We start from the raw sequence: 23,944 nt of genomic DNA, 5'->3' as shown, positions 1-23,944 counted from the left end.
GCAAAGGAGGGTTTTTATAGACACGATGTACAGGTAATTCGCCTCTAAAAGGTCATAACAAACTAATATGAAAAGTGTTATGGATTTTTCAGTGTTGTGGTAATTCTAGTTTAAATGCATTGTCATTGATTTTGTGAATGATCTTGAAAGGTCCATAAAATCTAGGACCTAACTTTACAACAGGGTGTTTGTCAACACTTTGTAATCTTCGCTTTTCAATACGTAACCAAACATAATCATCAACTTTGAAACTCTTGGTTTTTTTTTTTGTTGGCTTGTTTTGTGTATGATTGCTGGCCTTTCGCAATCATATCTTTAACTTCATCAAAAATAGTAACATGCATGTTAGCAATATCATCAGCAGCTTCAACTTTGTTTGACAATGATGTAACAAGTGTAGGTAATCTACATCCATAAATAATTTCAAATTGTGCTTTCTGTGTAGCTGTATGTGGTGTGTTATTGTATGCAAACTAAAGTAAATGTAAATGTGTATCCCATGTTTGTGGTTTTGAAATTATGTATGCACGCAAAAGATCTAAAATGGTACTGTTAGTAGCTTCTGCTTGCCCATTTCTTTCAGGATGAAATGCAGATGAAAAATCAATCTTTGTTCCTAAATTAGCAAATAAAGTAATCCAAAAATCATTGCAGAATCTAAAATCACGGTCAGAATTAAAGTGGTTGGGCGTCCAAAGAGTCGGACTGTACCCAAATATAATGTCCAATAACAAATATTTAAATCGTGCGTCCATGCGTATACAAAATAATAAATAAATGACAAACGCTTCAATAAATAAGCACGTCAAAATAAATATTGGCGCCACGCCTAAGATGCAAGCCCATCAAAAATGATAATTTCTTCTAAATAACTTGAATACACGCTATTGCCCAGTGCTTCCCAACGCCACCATTGTCTGCTCTACACATCAACTGAAGCATTCATAATTGTTTGAAAATAATAAAATTAAACCGACAAAAGTGAATACCTAGCAATCTTCAACTATAAAATAAATAAATTGGTTAGAACTCAATTCTAACCTTAATTTATTACGAGTGCGCACTCTAAACTCATAAACGTTCATTAATTTAAATATGTATTTTGCGGAATCACCCACTAGCACATTAAATTAACGTGACGTCTGAAAAGAACAGGCGTTCCCATTGACTTTTCGCACAAGGAATCCACCTTGTGTATAATCCCCAGCAACAAATATAATTTTACGGAATCCACCACAAAACCTCATGGAATCCACTGTGGAATATGCCTCCTGGCATCAAAGGTGGAGGCATTGGGACACGTAAGCTCTGTTCAAATGTCGACTCGGACACAACATAATGATCAAAGGGTCCACTAGGTAATGCCGTGGAGACAAACTGTGGCACCAACTAATCTACACTCGGGAGAGATTTGAGGAAATATCCAAGCTGCAATGATCTCAAAAGTGTATGATGAAAAGATAAAACCCTGTCCGGCTAAGGAAGAGATGAGGTCTTGATAGCTATGTCTAAGTTTGAAGAACCCTCGGAGTGGAGAATGAAAATATATGTAATCCTTTATGATAGGCAACATACCGTGTACTTAATGGAGGCTGAAAGGATGTTGCAGCGGAATAAGAGAATGGAATGAGAGGGAGATTAAATGAATTTGTGATAGATGTAGATGTGGAAAATAATGTAGGTTCCTTTGGTCCATTAAATGCATTAAATTGAAATAATGATGATGAAGATGCACCTACTTCATTTTGACCTTTGAAAACAAAATTATTTGAAGGGAAAAAAAAGCAGTTCTCACAGTTTATTGCTTCAACTGCTTATCTAGTCTTGAGTTCATAAATAAATATCTATCTTCATCATTACTCATAAACCAAAAATTGGTTTACATACGTCCATCATGAAAATCATCCGTACTAATAGGAAAAGAGAATCATCATTAACAGAATCTGAAATGGTAGACATACCTAGCATCAGAGAGAATAAATATGAAGGCAATGGAGTCTATCTTTGCGGATGGCCGGTCCTAAATAAGTGGAGATTCTACCCTTCCTACATGATCAGTAGATCAGTGCACCCAATCTAAGGGGTGAAATTCAGACTTACCTTCTATGTGCTGCTAGACTCTATGCATCAAAATGAGATTGTACTCAGCTGTGCAGTGATCTAGTAAGGTCGTGGAACTCCATGGTAGTCCAATGTCTATCCGGCCATGTTGGGAGCTTGTGAAGCAAGCTGTGAAGTCCACTCCGACTCGTTCATCGATGGATTTAGCTCGGATATGAGAAGTGGTGCGGAAGTAGTATTCGAAGTCATCTACCCTTCTATTGTTCTTGCTTTTTGTGTAGAGCTTTCAGATCAAGGCCTAGGTTTCTCTCAAAGGACTCGGCTCTGATACCATGTGAAAAAATACCCTAGCACAAAAACATAAATAACACTGTACGACAAAGCACAGACTGATAGAAAAACACAATTAGGATTAGGGTAACTCAGAGACAATGAAAACAAAGAATGAAAGAAGTGATATGACAACTGAATATACAATGCTCATGCAGCAAACACACTATGCAGTGAATGAATATTGTATCTCGAACTCCTTTATTTCAAGGATCAAGGCAAGGGTAATGAGTTGGAGAGTGTCTCATACTCCGAACAGATCCCAAATCGCAGGAAAGCAACCTTCAGATATCGAACACCAACAAACGATGCCAAGGAAGCTGGATCTAATGCATACATCAATCCAAGAGAGGGAAAGACTAAAAATGCAAGTGAAAAAAGAGAAATACTAAAAACGCAGGAAAAACCAGCAGCAGCAATCAACATGCTGAAATGAGCTCTAAACAATGTGTGGTAGGCTGGAAACAGGCGTTAGATTGTTGTGGACAGCAAGCAATGGCCAGCTTGGACTGCGATATCCTCCGTATCTAGAATATGGGCAGTAAGCTGAAATACCTAAATCAAAAACGAGATTAAGGCTGGATGGAGAGCAGCATACCTGTTTAGAGAAAGTTTGGGCCCTCCGAAGTGGGTTTGTGCTTATGGGACACATACACTCTCTAGGAATGCATTTCTATTTAAATAAACAAGGTTTCTTCCTTAATTAAGCATGTTTTGCAGTTGTTTAAGTGAAGCTGATGCATTTTTAGCTCAATATACCCTCGGTCCGTTGATCTACTTTTTGGACATAAAGATAGTTCAATGTGGGGATAGGATCATTATATCTCATCAAAAATAAACCCTTCGATTAGTGGAACAGTACTCAACCTCAGCAGTGTAGAAATTCTCTAGTACTCAGAGGGAGCTTTCCCTTCCATTGTCTAGTGGTTAGAAGAAGCAACTTATTCTCATGGTGTTTATAGAATTTTGGTTATTTTTTCTTCAGTGACATTGTTTTTGTACTTTGTATCATTATCCGTAGCATCACAATGATCATGAATGTAAAAGGATGCTTGGGCAAGTGAACAACTGCCTTGCAAGGATACTGTCTAAATGGCACCATTCTATGACTTTTTGGTTGAGATGCATTGCCCTTTGCATTACCCTATGCATTGGCATTTTGTTCTTTTAAACATGCATCTATGCATTCTATCCCTTTTTGGTCAAAGAGTGGTCTATTCTAGATCCACCATATTCGTGACAGCTCATATGGCAATCTCCCAAGGCATTCTCTATAGCAACATCCCACACATACCCTCCATATTTTCTTCTTCACTTACATCCACAAGTAGACATGATTGGTTTTTGTTTTGTGATGTGTAAGATCTAACGATCCCTTTTATTTTCCCCTATTGTATGTCAAAATATGACTGTTGTGAAAGCAAACCACAAGGTCTGTAGGGTTTGCAAAGAGGAAACACTAAGTGTGTACGGCAAACACTAAGAGAGAAGAGAAACTCAAAAAATACAAAAGAAGATGAAGATGGGTTGATGAATCATTGAATCATACTAAGTAAATCAAGCCAATACAACGCAGCTAAAGCTATGAAGATGACAACACTGTCATGTCTAAATCGAGCGGCAATACTTGTAGGAAATCTGCACAGTGAAGGAAGTAAAAAGTAGTCCTCCAGCAATGAGATATCAAAGGCAAATACTGAAGGGTGAAGGAAAGGACAGTCAGCTATAGAGGGAGCAAAACACAATTCTCATGAGCTCTCAGAGATGAAGGATATGCTGTAATATCTCTAAGATTATGGATGCTATCAAGGCGACTACTAGGCAACAAGCTAAAGAAGAAAACATAAGAATATCTTATGAAGATCTCTCCGTGTAAGTGGCTATAGATAGACAAATGCTTGGCATCCCTTCAAAAGTGAAGAAAACGCAAAAACGCAGGTATTTGATGTAGGGCTAATAAAGAGGATGTAACTTGTTGTAAACAGCATGAATCTATTGCAAAAGAAGTATAATGATGACGCCAAGTGAGGTGAGGAGGGATGATACTAGATGGTGTAGGTTGCAAGACACCAAGTGGAAATGGATGCACAAGCCACGAACCATAATGTCCTCCTTGTGAGGTGTGAATGGCAATGGAGAGGATGGAGAAAAGAGAAAAGAATATGGAAGAGAGTGACAAAGTGCCACAATGAATGAACGTGTGGGATGATGAATGGGTGAAGTCAAAGCCATATTTATAATCACAAACCATCTTAGGTGGTGCCCCAACTCTCTCAAGTGGCACCGCGACACTAAATAATGATCCAAATAAAAGTCTTTTTGGGGCTATAAACAGAAACCAATATAGGAATGGAAAAAAAAAATATTGAATGACTTGGTCTCTCAACAAGGCACAAATACTTGATGGGATCAAAAAAAACCAACTAATTTAAATAAAAACTACCCAAACAAAAAAAGTTCAATGTGGTTCCATTGCCTTTGCAAGTCTTATGGGCTCATGGGTAGCCGACGAGCACACTTTGTCCGATCCCTTGGCCTCTTTGGGATCCCCCTTTTTGCTCCCAAGATAAGATAACCATCACATGTGTAGTCTTAGAAGGCCATTGGGCAACTAACATACACCCTTTGTCTAATGCCCTAGCTACTTTGGGGTGGGACACCTTGGGGTAATTACGGGTTGAGCTATGCTTCCAGATACTTTTTAATTTCAGTTTTGGGCCTAAGAGGAACCGTCAATCTAAAAAATACATTATGCTCTTTATTACAATCCCAAAACATGCTTATTACCAAAGTTATCATTAAATTACCGAACTTTCCTAGAGAGTGTCTTTGTCCCATAAGCCAAACCCTAATTTGGCAAGATACACTCATCTACAGATAGGAGGTAGCTTGTTTACTCAGCACTAATCTCATTTTCAAGTCTTCCTCCTACTTACGCCTACTCCCCTTGTCTCTACACCCCTTCTCGGCAAACACCTCAGTTCATGGTGGTGACCAACCCTTCTACACGTAGCAACACCTAGCAATCAATCCACAGCCATGAGACCTTGCCTTTACAATTGGTGAAAGTTTCCAACATGTTTCCACTTGCAAATAGCCATCGGCATCAACATTTGAGCCTCTAATAGTTTGTATTTGCTATAACCAACCCCTTTCAGCCTGTGTTTGCAATCTTCTAGCTAACGCTCTCATGGGGATGAGAAATTTTGTGATGCTTTTATCTTGCTTATAACATTTCATTTAGTTACTAATCAAATGTGCAAGGTTGTTTAGCACATGCGATGCACATGGCAGTTATTTCATGGTAACAAGCCAAGGACCCTAAACATGTAGTGGGCATCAAATGTAAAAATTCTGACAAGTCATACCAGCTAGGCTTTGGTGATCACTTGGTATCAGTTTTGACCCTAGGACAATTGTTTCACCAACAAGTGTCACAAGTGACACTAGGAACTAGCATTAATTAATTAATTAATGCCACTCTAAGAGTCAACAGAGATTGGGAACCACTGCAGGTTACAAATAGCCTAGCCAAATTAATTATGAATGGGCATATTTCATTTTCGGCAAGGCTAAAAAGACTAACATTAATTTTCAAAATTATTTAATTTTGAAAATTAATTTAATGGATGGATAATGCTGAATAATTGGGCTTAGAAGGCTCCCACTTGGCAAAAATACGTATGCAAACTGAGGAAACGCCTTTTGGGCCCGGTTTCAACCATTCAAAGAGTTTCCTCCCTGAGAGACAGACAGAGAGAGAGAGAGAGAGAGAGAGAGAGAGAGAGAGAGAAGGTGCTACAAATGAAAATTCAGACTAGTTTTCAGCCATCTATTATAGGAGACAACAGGTAGAGGTTTCATGATTCCATTGAGGGGATACCACTCAATTCCTAGATTCAATGGGCCTGAGGCACCTGAATGCAAGCCAAAGCTTTGTGCTAGTGCTGATTTTTGTGCTCAGCTGAGAAATTACAGCAAGATGTCTTCATACAATGAGATGGAATCAAGTAGTGATCATGCCTCTTAGTATTGACATTCACATGGGGAAGAAGAAAATGCAATGCCTAATGTTGGACAAGCCTCAGCCCACAGACAACAAGCTAAAAACATTGCTGCAGGGCAAAATGCAAGGCATTCAAGGCATAATGAGGCTGATGACCAGTAAAGTGACAAGAATTTGATGACCAATTAAAGAATCCAATGAGAACAACAGCAAATCTCTTTGCTAAATTGGCAAAGGATCCACAGTTCACCCGATTTTTTGAATGGTTCGAAGAACAGCTAGGATAGCAAGGTGCACTGAAGATAATGCCGATGCCTTCAGTTACAGCTTCCAAAGAGGCCAATGAAGCAAATAGTTGGTACCTGCAGGGCAAGGAATTCATATGCAAGGCCATCATGAAAGTGCCAATCCAATGGATTTGAACAGCTAGGTATGCATGCTATGATGGGGCAGCCAGGATACTTTGGTGAAAGCATGATTTTTCATGATATGGTTGGCCAAGGACTACATACGGGAAAGTATAGCACAAATCCCTATGGTATGCAGCAGCCAATGCATGGTGTGCGAGGCCCAATGTATTCGGGTGTGGCTGGAAATGTGCAAAACCCTATGTATGGCAACATTAGCTTGATGCCTAGGGCACAAAGTAACATGTTTGGTTATGCATCTGCATCCCCAAATGTTTATGTGGCTCAAGGAATAAGTGTTGGTCATGCAAATGCTTCGTTTGGTGTTGGTTCTGATGAAAATCCAACAAATGCACCCTTTTTGCAACAGCCAGTGTATGACAACTTGACACCCAAAGGGGCAACAAAGAATTATGATGATGGTGGAAAAGAAGTGAACTTTGAATCCTTCAATGGTGCACAAGATAGGTTAAAAGCTTTGAGTTTCATTCAACAATTTGATGTAGTCTATTCAAGGGGAAACTTTGCCGAATCCTCAAAATTCGAAAAGCAGCCACTTGCTTGAAGGGGAATACATTGCAGTGGTGGTCCACACTTTTGATGCAAGGTAAAGTACCATTAACATGTGCTTGCATCGAATTGGTTAAGAAGTACCTTCAAGATGGACCATGAAACTAGCCTTCCTTCCATGGATGGGTAGTAAATCCCTGATTACAACTTAATTACAGCAGCAAACAATAAATGCAAATCTGAAAATACAAATTTACCTACTGATCTTGGACAATGCACACCCGATCGGTCCCAAAATTGGTGCCCCTTTCGGTATTTCTTTAGCTTTATTGAAGAAGAAGTTGATTTACAATGGGATTCTCCCAATCCTTTTCGCAATCCAAACTCCCCTTGCTGTCCAAAGTGACCACAAGTCTTCAATCTGATTTGACCCTTGATTTGGGCACTTAATTGGCCTTCACCCACTTCATAGACCATGGAAATGCCCCAAATTTAATGGCTAGCTAGTCCTCCACCTGAATTTAGCCGAAATTCACCTTCAACCCCCTGAAAAATCCAAGTCTTGGAGCTTCCAATTTCTGGTACACTTCCCGAGGCTACAGCTAAACCCTAATTTCTATTGTGAATTAGGGTTTACAGCAAAGAAATTTGCAATTTCTCAACCTCCAAGGATCCAAATGCTGAGATCTTCAGAGCAAGGCTGTGAAATGGCTGGGAGATGAGAGAGAAAGCTGTAGAGAGAGAAAATTCAGAGTTTTATCGCAAAGAATGACTGAAAATCAGTCAAATGCAAATGCTGCCCTGCCACAACAGCATTAAATGCTGTCGCCTACAACTGAGACATCCAAATCAGCTCTCACTTTGTACCTGGATGCAATCACCCGACTGTGGAGGGTCTAAAACTGCAATCACCTCCTCAAAACTCACTCGTGGCTAACTGCAATGGCTGAAAATAGGCTGGCCATGGCTGCTCACAGTCCTCCCCCCTTTGCTACAACAAAAATCATCTCATTTTTCCTCTTCTTCAACCTTTTACCAGTCTGTATGGACAAGTTTGCCAAGTGGCAGCCTTCCCAAATGGTTTTTCCAACATTATCCATCATTAAATATTAATTTTCAGCCTTTAATCTAATAAGTATTTCGATGCCCAGAAAAATAATCTAACTGGCCAATAATTAAATTGGCTACGCGTCTTCCACTCCCAAGTCTCTCTGTGCCATCTTTGACCATTAGATCGGTGCTAGGTACCATTAACGCCACATCTCTAGTGTCACCAACTGACACTTATGGCCAAATGAATGACCTAGGCCAGCAATTGACATCAGATACCACCAAGTATCTGTGCAACATAACTTATAGCAACTTTTGCCTTTGACATCCTGTGGTTTGCTCGGGTCCTAGGCTCATAAATTTACTCTGACCCCAGTTGCACCTCACATGTGCAACATTTACTTAATCATGTGATTAAAAATTAATCCACATGTTAAGTGAGGTTTCAAAAATACATGTCCTCATGACAGACATCATGACTGCTTGGAATAAGCAAGATACTAAGAAATACAAGAATTTGGAGCAATCCAATAAAAAGTTTTGGGATACATTGCTGCGCGAAACTTTGTATCACCTCATACCCCTTTCATGAGCAAGTGGAAGAATATGTCTGTGGGCTGCCTGAAGAAATCAAGGATTTTGCCACTAAATCCACCGTTTCTAGCATGTCTCAACTTATAGAGACTGCTGCTACAATAGATGCTTTGTTGCATGGAAAGGATTTGAGCTTTCTAGAGAGTGGGGATGTCATGAGGACATGTATTTTTGAAACCTCACTTAACATGTGAATTAATTTTTAATCGCATGGCTAATTAAATGTTGCACATGTGAGGTGTAATTGGGATTAGAGTAAATTCACGAGCCCAGGACCCGAGAAAATCACGAGATGTCAAAGGCAAAAGTTACTATAAGTTATTCGAACACATACTTGGTGGTATCTGGTGCTAGTTGTTGGCCTAAGTCATTCATTTGACCATAAGTGTCTGTTGGTGATACTACAGAAGTGGCATTTGATGGTACCTAATGCCAATCTGATGGTCAAAGATAACGCAAGGGTACTCGAGAATGGAAGTTGCACAACCAATTGAATTATTGGCCAATCAAATTATTTTTCTCGGCTCCGAAATAATTATTAGATTAACTTTCAATATTTAAAGATTGAAAAATTAATATTTAATTATGAATAATGCTAGGAAAACCATTTGAAAAGGCTGCCACTTGTCAAAAATGCCCATACAAGACTGAAAAACGTCTTTAAAGGTTGAAAAGAAGTATTTTAGTATATTCAGTCTACAAGAGAGAGGGAGGAGATGTTGCTCGTCTGATTTGCAGCCATTGGAAGACCTTCTAAGGCAGCCAAGATAGGAGAAGACCAATCAACAACAAGTAACAGCATCTACAGACTGTTGAGACAGGGCAACAACAGTAAATGACTGATTTTCTTCAGTCCTTCGCGAAGAAAGTCTGAATTTCTCTCTCCTCAGCATTCTCTCTCATCTTCCAACCTTTCTACAATCTTGCTTCGAAGACTGTCAACATTGAGAATACCAAAAGCTAAGAAATTTTAGATTTCTCCCTTGTAAACCCTAATCTACAACAAAAATTAGGATTTAGCAGTAGCCTCGAGAAACGTCCGAGAAATTGGAAGCTCTAAGACTTGATGAATACAAGCCGAAGCTATTTTTAATCAAATTCAAGTGAAGGGACTAGCAAATCAATGAATTTGGGGCATTTTCCATCTCCATCAAAGTGGGTGAAGGTCAATTGATTGCCTCAATCAAGGGGCAAATGAGATTGAAGACTTGCTGGTCATTTTGAACAGCAAGGGGAGTTGGAATACCCAAAGGGATTGGGAGAATCCCACTATACATCAACTTCTTCTTCAATTAAGTTAAAGAAATACTAAAAGGGCCGTCAATTTTGGAGCCAACAGGGTGTCCATTGTCCCAGATTGTAAGTTAATTTGCATTTCTTAGTTTTGTAATAAATGTTATTGCTGTAACTAAGTTGTAGTCAAGGAATTACTACCCATCCATGGAATGAAGGATGGTTACATGGTTCTATTTCCGGGCTACCACTCAATCCCTTGATTCAGTGGGCTCAAGGCACTTGATTGCAAGCCAAAGCTTTGTGCTAATGCTGATTTTCACTCTCAGCTGTAAAATTACAGCAATATGTCTTCATACAATGAGATGGACTCAAGCAGTGATGATGCCTCTCAATATAAACACTCACATGGAAATGAAGGAAATGCAATGTCTGACAAGGCTCAAAGCATGGATAGCAAGCTGAAAATGTTGTTGTTGGGCAAGATGCACGGCCTTCAAGGCATAAGGAGGCTGATGACCAGCAAAGTGAACAAGAATTTTATGACCAGTTCAACAATCGGAGGAGACAACAGCAAATCTCTTTGCTGAATTGGCAAAGGATCCTCAATTTACCCAACTTTGAATGCTCCAAAGAAGGACAACAAAGGCAAGAAGAAAAATGTGTCTTCTACACTTTCGGGATAGCATGTTGTACCAAAGATAATGCCAAACCCTTCATTTGAAGCTCGCAAAGGTGCTAATGAAACAAAACAGTTGGTACCTATGGGGCAAGGAATACAAATGCAAGACCATCACAAAAGTGCCAATCCAAGGGATTTTGGACAGCCGGGCATGCATGCTATTATGGGGCATGTAAGATATTTTGACGAAAGCATGATTTTTCATGCTATGGTATGCAAGGCCCAATGTATTTGGGTATGGCTGGAAATATGTAAAACCCTATGTATGGCAGCATTAGTTTGATGCCTGGGGCACAAAGTAGCATGTTTGGTATTGCATCTACACCCCCGAATGCTTATGGTGCTCAAGGAATAAATGTTCGTCATGCAAATGCTCTGTTTGGCGTTGGTTTTCATGTAAATTCAGCAAAGGCACCCTTTTTATAGCAGCTAGTGTATGACAACTTGACACCCAAAGGGGCAGCAAAACACTATGATGAGGGTGGAAAAGCAGTGAAGTTTGAGTCCTTCAATGGTGCACAAGATAGGCTGAAAGCTGATGCAGCCTATTAAAGGGAAACTTCCCCAAGTCCTCCAAGATTCGAAAGGCAGCCACTCTCTTGAAAGGGAATACGTTACAATGGTGGTCCACTCTTTTGATGCAAGGTAGACCACCGTCAACATGGGTACAATTCAAGCAAATGTTTGTATCGAATTGGTTGACAAGTACCTTTAAGGTGGACATCATGACAGCTTGGAATAAGCTAGATGCTAAGGACTATAAGAATTTGGACCAATATAATAAGAAGTTTTGGGATGCATTCCTGCCTATTACTTCTTATAGCCCCCTACCATTTCATGAGCAAGTGGAAAAATATATTTGTGGGCTGCCCAAAGGAATCACCGATTTTTGCATTAAATCCACCATGTTTAGAATGTCTTTTATGGCTAAGAAAAGGGGAAAATCTGAAAATTAGCCTGAAAAGAGGCCAAAACAACAAAGAAAGGACTCGAAAACATTGGCATAACGCAGGCAATTAATGGCTGCAAATTAATGTTTTTTGTGAACAGGAGGGTCACATTCCAAGGGACTATCCCAATAGGCAGCAAGTTGGAGAATCAAAAAATCAAGGAGATTCTAAAGGAAAGAAGTCCAAAACATCAGTGGAATTAGTACCTGATGTTGTTAATGATTAGCCCAATGATGACGCTACTGAGTTGTGCAAACCATGGGAAAAATTAGGGATCAGCATGCATTGATTTTCTTTGATAATGGTGCACAAGCCAACTTTGTCTCTATTGACATGGCAGCCCGTCTAGGCATCAAAGAGGATGAGTGGGACCCATGGGGGAAGTTGGAATGGCATGTAAAGGCCATGCAGAGCTTGTCACACCACTCATTGCAAAGCTTCGGTTACATATACAGGGATATGTGGACAACGAAGAGTTCATCATCGCTCCACTTGATGGTTGTGATATATTGCTCGGTATGCCATGATGTCATCATATGTATGCAGTGATTGATTCTCGTGCAAAAAATATCAATATTTGGCCTAAGTGAAAGGCACTCACACTTCATATAAAGTTGAAAGGTAAACCTGTCCCTGTTGTATTTGCAGCTGTCATTTCTAAAGTAATGAAAAATCATATTTCAATATACTTGGTTTCTACTAAGGATAAAGATGATAGTGAGGAGGTTCGGGGTATGTCTAAGTTAGAGAAGGATTGCATGTCATCCTGAAAATGTATATTGATTGCTATTCTCAATTACTTCCAAGACAGCTACCACTTGAAAGGCCAAAAAATCATGGAATAGATCTTATCCCTGAAAGTAGCCTATCTAATAAGCCACCCTACAAAGTTAGTGCAGCCCAATAGGAGGAGATTATGAGTCCGGTGAATGAGCTGTTAGAAAAGGGTTGATTCAACGTACTCATCTCTGTTTTGTTCTCCAATGCTTTTGGTGTAGAAAAAGGATGGTTCATGGCATATATGCATTGATTATCGTGCTTTGAACAAGATCACGATAATAAATCACTTTTCCATCCCTAGGATTGATGATGTTATGTGAAACCAGCCTTACTTCTCAGATAGGGTGGTAAATAACCTGATTAAGAACTATTTACAGCAATTAGTAAATTCACAAAACTGAAATGCACACTTTACCATATAATCTTAGACATTGGACACCCTGTTGGTCCCAAAACTGACGCCCCTTTCAATATTTATTTAACTTAATTGAAGAAGAAGTTGATGTATAATGGGATTCTCCCGATTCCCTTCGGTATTCGAACTCCCCTTGCTGTCCAAAATGACCAACAAGTCTTCAATCTGATTTGTCCCTTGATTCGGGCAATCAATTGGCCTTCACCCGCTTTCATGGAGATGGAAAAGGCCCCAAATCTAATGATTTATTGGTCCCTCCACTTGAATAGGCTAAAAACAGCTTCAATCCTATTGAATCCAAGTGTTGGAGCTTGCTGCTAAACCCTAATTTCTACTATGGATTAGGGTTTACAATAGAGAAATCTAAAATTTCTCAATCTCTGATGATCTCAATGCTGTAATCTTCAGAGCAAGGCTGTAGAAAGGCTGGGAGATGAGAGAGAATGCTGAGGAGAGAGAAAGTTCAGACTTTCTTCGCGAAAAATTGAAGAAAATATGTCATTTACTACTGCTGCCCTATCTCAACAGCTTGTAGATGCTGTCACTTGCCATTGATTGGTCTTCTCCTACTCCTAGCTGCCTCAGAAGGTTCTCCAATGGCTGCGAATCAGACCAACAGCATCTCCTCTCTCTCTCTCTTGAAGGCTGAATACACTAAAAATGCCTCTCTCTAATCTCTAAATACATTTTTCAATCTTACATGGGCATTTTTCACAAGTGGCAACCTTTCCAAATGGTTTTTCCAGCATTATCAATAATTTAAAAAAATTCTCAGTCTTTAAATACTGAAAATTAATCTAATAATTATTTTGCAGCCCTGAAAATAATTTGATTGGTCAATAATGAAATTGGCTAGGAAACTTCCATTCCTGAGTGTCTATGTGTCATCTTTGACCATCAGATTGGCGTTAAGTACCATCAAATACCACTTCTCTAGTGTCACCAAATGAATGACCTAGGCCAACAACCGGCACCAAATACCACCAAGTACCTATGCAGTGTAACTCATAGCAACTTTTGCCTTTCACATCCTCTGATTTTCTTGGGTCTCGAGCTCCTAAATTTACTCTAAACCCAGTTACACCAAATACCACCAAGTACCTGTGCGGTATAACTCATAGCAACTTTTGCCTTTCACATCCTCTCATTTTCTGGGATCTCGAGCTTCTAAATTTACTCTAAACCCAGTTACACCTCACATGTGCAACATTCACTTAACCATGTGTAACATTCACGGGCACCAAATACCACCAAGTACCTGTGCGGTATAACTCATAGCAACTTTTGCCTTTCACATCCTCTGATTTTCTCGGGTCTCGAGCTCCTAAATTTACTCTAAACCCAGTTACACCTCACATGTGCAACATTCACTTAACCATGTGATTAAAAATTAATCCACATATTAAGTGAGATTTCAAAAATACATGTCCTCATGACATTATGGATAGATTACAAGGGGCAGCCATATTCAGCTGTATAGATTTAAAAAGTGGATATCATCAGATACGCTTTAGACCAAAAGATATACCTAAGACAGCTTTTAGGATATCTTTTGGATTGTATGAGTTTCTTGTTATGTCTTTTGGGCTAACGAATGCTCCTACCACTTTTAATCGGATGATAGATCACATCTTCAGGTCACATAGAGAATTTGTGGACACTTTCTTTGATGACACGATTGCCTATTCAAAAAACAAGGTAGAGCATAGAAGACACTTGGACATTGTGTTCAATGAATTGCATGAGCATAGGTTGGTTATCAATGACAAAAAAAGTAAATTCTTCTTGCATGAAATCCACTTTTTGAGGCATATTATATTGGCTAATGGTATTCGCATGGACCTTGCAAAGGTTGAGACAATACGATCATGGCCACCTTTGAGGAATGTGCATAAGATCCACAGCTTCTTGGGTTTATGTTCTTACTACAAGAAGTATGTACACGGGTTTGCTGAAATTGCATCTCCATTGCATGCTTTGCAAAAGAAGGATGTGTCATTTAGATAGATAGCAGTGCAAATTTCAACATTTGAGAAGTTGAAGGAAAAGATGAATTAAGATCCTGTGCTTGTGTTACCCGATCTAAGGAAGTCATTTGTAGTTCAATGTGATGCATGTGGTAACAGCATTGGGGTTGTTCTTATGCAGGATGGCCGAGTTGTGGCTTATAAGAGCTGATTTCTCCCAGTGCAGAAAAGGATTTACAGGTCTATGAGAAAGAGCTCTTGGCTATAATTCATGCACTATCTAAGTGAAAACATTATTTGTTGGGGGCTGATTTTATAGTTCAAACAAACCATCAAACTTTGAGGTACTTTTTGACACACACAAAGTTATCAAAGAAGCATATGAGATGGGCAAATTTTCTCTCTATGTTTCATTTTCAGATTGTACATAGTGATGGTAAATAGAATCTTTGGCTAATGCACTGTCACGTAAGCCACAAATTCCAGCCGTCAACATGGTTTATCACACTAAGTTAAATGCCATGAAAGAGCAATTTGTTGTTGATGGGACTTCATTAATATTTATTATCAGCTTTACAATGGCCAAAGCCATGAACACTTTGTGCTAAGAGATGGATTTTTTATGTTCCATGGACGACTATGTATCACAAAGCAATTAAGGGCCAGAGTTATCACTGAAAGTCATGCTTCTCTGTATGCAAGACACAAAGGTATTGGTGCCATGTCAAGGCAATGGAGCATTTCTTTTATTGGCCAAATTTGAGGAATGATATAGAACAAATTGTTAAGATATGCATCGTATGTGAGAAGGTAAAGAATGATAGGCAAAAGATACCAGGTTTGTTACAGCCCTTGCATATTCCAGATAGGCCTTAGCAAAGCATTGCAATGGACTTTATTTTTTAGCTTCTTAAGATACCTATAGGGAATGATAGGATATGGACTATCATTTGCAAGTTTAGCAAACAAGCCCATTTTATTCCGGTGAGGAAGAAAATAAAGGCTGATTATATGGCTGAAAATATGCACTTCGGAGATCACATGAAAAGCAAAAGAGAGTAATTGATCGCCACAGACGTGCTTTGCAATTTGCAGAGGGTGATTATGTATTGCTACGCTTTGAAAAGGCGAGGCTGAAAAAGATGAAAGGAAGAGAAATATCATATCCGAAGTTGAGTATGAGATACTATGGGCCCTTCCAGGTGTTGAAAAAGATCAACAATGTGGCATATCGGCTGAAATTACCTCCACATTGGCGGATACACAATGCCTTTCATGTCAATTTGTTGAGACCTTTTCATGGTGATGTGCCAGGGGATATGTCTTCTGAAATTCAACCTGAGGTTGAGGAGCTCAATGAGATTTTGATACCCAAGCAAATTTTGGCACATAAGGAAAGAAAGATCAAAGGTAAAATTTCCATGAGATACTTGGTGAAATTTCAAAACTATTCACCAATGGATACCAAACGAATGGAAGAGGATAACTTGGCAAACCATCCTCAATTGTTGCAACTTTATCTAGATGCCTTTCAATTAGAACCGACTTTAGTTCGGGCTCAATCAAGTTCGGCAGAGCAGGGGTCTAGAGTATTGTCTGATGCTCAAGGGGAAGGTAGCACTTCCACTCCTCCAGTTATGGACAGCTCTCGTATATAGTGGATCTCGCATGTATTCAGCATGCATCTAAGGTACTGTGCTGATAGTATGTTTTCCATGAGGTCACTACTTAGTATACTAGTCACTATGAGATGTATGCAGATGAGTATGAGTTTCACCCGGGTACTGAAACTATACTTTTGCATCAACTTATGATCAATTTGGCATGAATTTTGCCTCAATTTTGAGATAAAAATTCTTATCAGTTTTCAACTCACCTTTTTTATCAGCTTGAGAACCGTTTATGGTCACTTTTGAGATCAGTTTTACATCAATTTTTGCATTGCTTACGGGTCAGTTTTTACAATGTGTTTGTGATCAGTTTGGGGTCACATTTACAGCAGTTTGTGATCAGTTCTCAAACCAGCAAAAGTGATCAATTTATGATCAGATTATGCTCAGTTTTTAATGGTTTACATCTAGTTCCATGGACAACACCATATGTTATGATGTCATTGATGTTTTAACCATGGTTTATGCTTGGTTATGCTTTGCTATGGTTTGGTTTTATCAGTTTCAATGGGTTACAAATGGTTCCATGGACAACACCATATGTTATAATGTCATTGATGTTTTAACCATGGTTTATGCTTGGTTATGCTTTGCTATGGTTTGGTTTTGCCAGATGAGTTGAGCTCATGAGAAATAGACATATCACATGATAATCTCGCAATGTTTTTGAGATTCTTTATCAATCTTATGTTATGTTATATTGACTAGTAATTTTCAGTATGTGTTGGGCATCTAGAATGGTTGAGCAACAGTGTGCAATGTTGCATTAACTATGATGCCTTGTCGAAATTCCAATCCACTATTTTTCTTTTGATACATTTGGCAGTGCAATCAAGGATGATTGCAAGGATTTTAAGGGTGAGGGCTATCATGAGGACATGTATTTTTGAAACGTCACTTAACATATGGATTAGTTTTTAATCTCATGGTTAAGTAAATGTTGCACATGTGAGGTATAATTGGTTTTAGAGTATGAGGATATGTATTTTTGAAATTTCACTTAACATGTGGATTAATTTTTAATCACATGGTTAAGTAAATGTTGCACATGTGAGGTATAATTGGGATTAGAGTAAATTGACGAGCCTAAAACCCGAGGAAATTATGAGATGTCACAAGCAAAAGTTGTTATAAGTTATGCCACACAAATACTTAGTGGTATCTGGAGCCAGTTATTGGCCTAGGTTATTCATTTGGCCGTAAGTATCAGTTGTGAAAGTTGTCCAACCAATTGAATTATTGGCCAATTAAATTATTTTTTTGGGCACGAAAAGAATTACTAGATTAATTTTCAGTATTTAAAGACTGTAAAATTAATATTTAATTATAGATAATGCTGAAAAAACCATTTGGAAAGGCTATTACTTGTCACAAATGCCCATGCAAGACTGAAAAACGTCTTTAGAGGCTAGAGAGAGGCATTTTAGTGCATTTAGTCTGCAAGAGAGAGGGAGGAGATCCTGTTGTTCTAATTTGCAGCCATTGGACCTTCTAAGGCAGCCAAGGACAGGAGAAGACCAATCAACAGCACATCATAGCATCTACAAGTTGTTGAGACACGGCAACAACAGTAAATTACTGATTTTCTTTAGTTCTTTGCATCTAGAAGCTGCTGAGACAAGGCAACAGCAGTAAATGACTGATTTTCTTCAGTTCTTCATGAAGAAAGTCTGAATTTTCTCTCCACAGCATTCTCTCTCATCTCCTAGCCTTTCTAAAACCTTGCTCCGAAGATTACAACAATGAGATCACCAGAGGCTAAGAAATTTCAGATTTCTCTGTTGTAAATCCTAATCTAGGGCAGAAATTAGGGTTTAGCAGCAGCCTCGAGAAGCGTGTCAAAAATTGAAAGCTCCAAGACTTGGATTCAACAGGGCCAAAGGCAACATGTTTCAAATGTGCTGATTTTTATTCCATATATTGATGATTTGCTTATTATTAGGAGTAATGCTGTCCAAATTGCTACCAAAGGACATTTTTTGCAACCCTAGCACATTTGAGTGTGCCATTATTCATTGTGGTCATTTGAGCATTGTACTATCACTAATTAATTAGTATATCAGCTTCCATTTTGTGATCTGCAATTGTACTCAATTTCACTTCTCTTATTTCTTGGTTTGGGAAGAAGCAAACCACAATTGCTACTTCCAATTGTAAAACTTAGTACAAAGCACCATTTACATATACCATGGAGTGCCAGAAATGTGTGGTGAGCATGAAGATTTGGAAGTAACTTGGTAGAGCCAAACACACTACTTTACACTAACAGTCAGAGTGCTCTTGCCATTGCATGGAATCCAACTTTCCATGCTCGCACAATGCATATTAAGGTTTGTTATCACTACATTCGTGAGCACATGTCAATACAAGAGATTTCATTGTCTTACATCCCACTAAAGACAACTCAGCAGATATTTTTAGAAAATGAGGGAAGGGGCAGGGGCAGGCGCAAAGGAGTGGAAGGCAAAGGTGTGACAAACAGTCGTATGCATGGCTGGAGAAGCAGAAGTGGTGGCACAAAGCAGAGGAGGAGAGATGGTGGCTGTGCATGGTGGTGGCCTGCAGGTTGTGGGAGGGGAGACATCAGTCAGCTCTCCTCACTGCTTAGACAATAGCTATAATCTTCTGTTCACTTACATTCATATACATGGCCTTTTTGTGAAGACACAGTCATCAACTACACAGCTGCTGCTTGTGCAGAAACAACTATTATGGGGGAGAACAATCTCAAAGCAACTGGCAAACATGTGTGTTCTGACCACACTTGAGGTCATGAAGGACATGCTCAGCAAGGCCCAAACATCAGTCCTTTCCTTGGGCGCACACGCACACAAAGACATTCAATATTCCAAATTCTTAAAAGCACATGCATGCAAATGGAATTTTCAAAGCATGGTTTTTCTTATACCTCAAGGTTAGCACCATGCTTTCGATGCTCTTCTGTTGTTGCTCCACCTCCTGAGAAAGCATACTTATTTACCTGTATGGAAGTTAGAAGAATGGGAAGATTGTCAAAACTGACCATCCCCACCAAAAAAGAACAAGAAAACAAGTAACTACAGTTGTGCATTATTGAGCTCATCATAACACACTTGTTGATATTCAAAAAGATTTAGTCCCTTGTTTCACATGCTTTGACTGCATTATGTTAAGATCATAAAAGGTGTTGGCAATTGATCCATTTCTGCCTAAAGAAATATTTGTGCAATGTATTGCATGGTTGTTCTTTGAATTGTTTACAATCTGCATTATGCATCCATGTAAGACAAAGTGAAATGCTTGCATGGATAATCAGTTATTTGATCAGACTAGGCAAGATGAATGTAACAGTTAATTGCTCTCAAAGAGACATCATAACACTAAAAGACAATATACAAATATTATTCCACATTTGAGGTCACCACCAAAACACTAAAGGCTACAAAGACAAGAAGTGAAATGAATCATGGTGAATTATTCAGCCTCCAGCTTTGGAACACCAAAACTCCTTGTTGGACTTATAATGTCAGCAATTTAATCGTGTTTCCAATTTATGGCCATCAACATAGCCATACATAGAAGTTTCACCCTTCAGAGCTATGACCATTTATCTGCTTGGAAGTTGGCACTTTCTAACACAACTCTAGCCCAATTTGTGGTCTCAAATTGTTTGTCTATTGCTATTGATCTAAATGGATACTTCAGCCTATATATTCAAGCCCTATCACTTGTACTTTTATCACACTTATTTCACCTGTCATTATCAATCTATCTTTCAATTTGTGTGTACTCACACAAGTTCTCTCTCTCTCTCTCTCTCTCTCTCTCTCTCTCTCTCTCTCTCTCTCTCTCTCTCTCGTCCATGGAGTTCCATCTACCCTAGCCTGCCGGTCACACATTGGAGCTGCACACCCAATAGTGGTATCAAAGCCAAGTTCCTTGACTACTCCTCAGCTAATCGCTGCCACAACTCCCTTGAAATGGAAGAGCCGCCCCATTGAAGCCCATGCCTCCACTCCATGCCAACAAAAAGAAGAAGAAATAGTTGAAGAAGAAAAAGAAAGAGGAGAAGCTGAAGAATTGCACCAGCATAGTGGTATGCTCCACCCTGACACAACCTGTACTTTCCATCTGCTCGTCTCAGTTGTTGGCTAGTCAATATTTCCCTATTTGCCTACACAGTGTCATCACCATTGACTTTGTTTGTGCCACCCTGCTGCACACAAGATAAAAAAGTGTATGTGTACTATATACGGAGGTGAAAAAGGGCCTTTATCCCAACAACCTCCCACTTAAAGGGCTGGACTCTGAAGCGAACCTCTAACCAACTCCCACTAGCCGTATGCAATGCTCATGCTAAGCTTTGCTTAGACTTCTAGTGAGAACATCTGCAGGGTTGTCTTGTGTTTTGATTTTGGTCAATGTGATTAGACCGTCTTCTAAAATTTGTCTGATAAAGTGATATCACACATCTATAAGCTTTGTGCGTGAATGATACATGGCATTCTTAGCCAAATACACACCACTCTGGCTATCACATCCCAATAGTACAATACCCATATACATGCAGAGATCCTCTGCAAGTCTCCTAAACCATACAGCTTTCTTAGAAGCTTCAGTGGTGGCTGATATGTATTAAACTTCAATAGTACTCAGTGCTACAATGTTCTGCGACCTAGAACACCAAGAAACAGCCCCACCAGCAACTGTAAAGACATACCCGCTAGTGGACCTACGAGTGTCGAAGTCACCTACCATGTCTACATCACAATAACCCTGCAAAATAAGTACACCCTACCCACAGAAAATACACTTTCTTTGTGTACCGTTTAGGTATCGAAAAATACACTAGATAGCCTCCCAATGTGTTTTGCCAGGATTTGACATAAATCTGCTAACTCCTCCCACTGCATGAGCAATGTCTGGACGAGTAGCAACCATAGCATACATAAGAGAGCCACAAGCTGATGCATAAGGGACTCCCTTCATAGCATTGGCTTCCACATCATCTTTTGGGCTATTAGCTTTACTAAGCTTAAGATAAGGAGGTAAGGGTACCCCGAAAGGCTTAGCTTCAGCCATGTTAAATCTGTCCAATACCTTTTCAATGTACTTTTCTTGAGATAAAAACAGCAATTTCTGCATTCTATCTCTACGAATCCTCATGCCCAAAATATGCTCTGCCTTCCCCAAATCTTTCATGGAGAAGGCTGATTTTTGAGAGCATCCAAGCTAGTCTTTCTTTTCCCAACTAGCAACACATCATCCACAAACAAAACAAGTATGATGGGCCTGCCATCTGTATCCTTTTTCATGTACAAACAATAATCTACATTGGCTGTGTGTAAACTCATGAGATAACATAAAAGTGTCACACTTTTTGTACCATTTTCGGGGTGGTTGCTTCAGCCCATACAGGCTGAGTTTTAGTTTACACACCATCTGCTCTTTTCCAAGAACTACAAAGCCCTCGGGCTGTTTCATGTAGATTTCCTCATCAATGTCACCATGTAGAAAAGTTTTTTTCACATCCATTTGGTACAGCTCTAAGTCCAATACAGCAGTGAGAGCAAAAAGTACACGTAGAGTGGTCATCTTCACAACAAGTGAGAAGACCTCTTGGAAGTGAATTCTTCTGTGCAAAACCTTTGGCAACCAGTCTTGCCTTGTACTTGGTTTTCCATCAACTGTCTTTCCTTTGTAAACCCATTTGTTTGGAAGAGGCTTCCTTCCTTTCCGCAACGACACAAGATCCCAAGTATCATTAGCATACAAAGATTTAATCTCTTCATGCATAGCTAGCTCCCACTTACAGTTGAATTTGCATGACTTGGCCTCTTTGTATGTAAGAGGCTCACCCTCATCTGTAAGCATCACATAATGCAAGGAGGGGTCAAACCTATGTGGTTGCCTTCTTATGCGTGTAGACCTGCGTACCCAATGATCTACATTTTCAAGAATTGGATCTACATCTAGAGGTAAGTCATTTTCAGCATTTATTGGCTGCTGTAAGCCATTTTCAGCATGTTGTTCATGCTGTACAGCACCTTCATTTTCATTACCAGTACCTGCACTTTCATAATCAGCAAGTCTATCTTGCTGTCCATGACCTCCTTGTGCTTCTATTTGCTGTCCATCATCATCTGGCTCAAAAAGAACTAGCTGATCATCAATTTCAGCATGTGGTACAGCACCACGAGGCTCATCATCTGAAGTAATAGGTGCTGCAAATTTGGAAATTTAACATTTTCCATATCTTCATTAGAGGCTAGAGTACCTTTCAACAATTTTGCCTCATTAAACACTACATTACAGCTGCAAATAATTTTCTTGGACTGAGGTAACCACACTCTATAGCCAAATTCACCCTCATCACCATAGCCCATGAAAATGCCTTTGGTGGATTTTGGGTCAAGTTTGTTCCTCAACTCATCTCGAACATGCATAAAAGCATCACAGCCAAATATGCGTAAATGGTCATATGAGGCCGATTTGCCAGACCAAACCTCCTCACAGATGCCATTATTTAAGGACCTGTTTGGAAAGCGGTTGCAAATGTGAACCGCGGTCTTGAGTGCCTCTTCCCAAAATTCATGAGGGAGATTACCAACGGACAGCATGCACCGCACTCTTTCACATAAAGTCCTATTATATCTTTCAACCACCCCATTTGAAGAAGGGCTGTAAGGAGTTGTAAGCTCCCTCTCAATTCCATGTACATCACAAAAGGACTTGAATTCAGTAGATGTGAACTCACCCCCATTATCAGTTCTCAAGCATTTCAGCTTTCTACCTGTCTGAGTGGTCACAAATGCATGAAAAGTTTTAAAAATAACAAATACTTCACTTTTCTTTTTCAAGAGGTAAACCCAAATCTTTCTGGAACAATCATTAATAAAGAAGATAAAATATGCAACACCACCCAACGATTTCACGGGCATACTACATACATTAGAATGTACTAAGTCCAAGACGTTAAACTTACGAGAGACACCAGAGTAAAAGAAAATTTTTATTTGCTTTCCAAACTGACAGTCATTACAAAAGTCAAGTTTAGAGCCTTTTCCATCAACACTCTTCAAAGAGGTAAGGATATCAAGTCCTTTCTCGCTCATATGGCCTAATCTCTTATGCCATAACTCCAAATGACAGCCAATTTCAGCAGCTGCAAGAAACTTGCCATTCAAAGCTTTACAATTCAAGCAATACAAAGTGCTCTTCTTGGTTCCTTTTGCAATCAACATGGAACCCTTTTTCACTTTCCACAAACCACCACCAAACAGTATAGTGTATCCATGCAAGTCAAGCTG

The 23,944-nt window shown here is 39.4% G+C and overlaps 1 protein-coding gene across 4 annotated transcripts in view; it reads right to left on the bottom strand.

Annotated features, from left to right (window-relative positions):
- Window positions 1–23,944, bottom strand: part of LOC148022922 (Nucleotidylyl transferase superfamily protein) — a 148,883-nt gene that overhangs the window by 45,350 nt on the left and 79,589 nt on the right. For all 4 annotated transcript variants that reach the window (XR_015693558.1, XR_015693559.1, XM_087695856.1 and 1 more), the window contains one exon: window positions 19,564–19,635. Coding sequence is in view for 2 of the 4 variants with exons in the window: in XM_087695856.1 (XP_087551982.1) it covers window positions 19,564–19,635 (72 nt within the window). In the remaining 2 variants the exon portion in view is untranslated. The remainder of the gene's footprint in view (window positions 1–19,563; window positions 19,636–23,944) is intronic.

The sequence above is a fragment of the Lygodium microphyllum genome, chromosome 16, assembly GCF_053477565.2.
Source record: "Lygodium microphyllum isolate KBCC chromosome 16, Lygodium_microphyllum_v1.1.10, whole genome shotgun sequence".
Lineage (NCBI taxonomy): Eukaryota > Viridiplantae > Streptophyta > Polypodiopsida > Schizaeales > Lygodiaceae > Lygodium > Lygodium microphyllum.
This window is presented reverse-complemented; position numbering and strand designations above follow the sequence as displayed.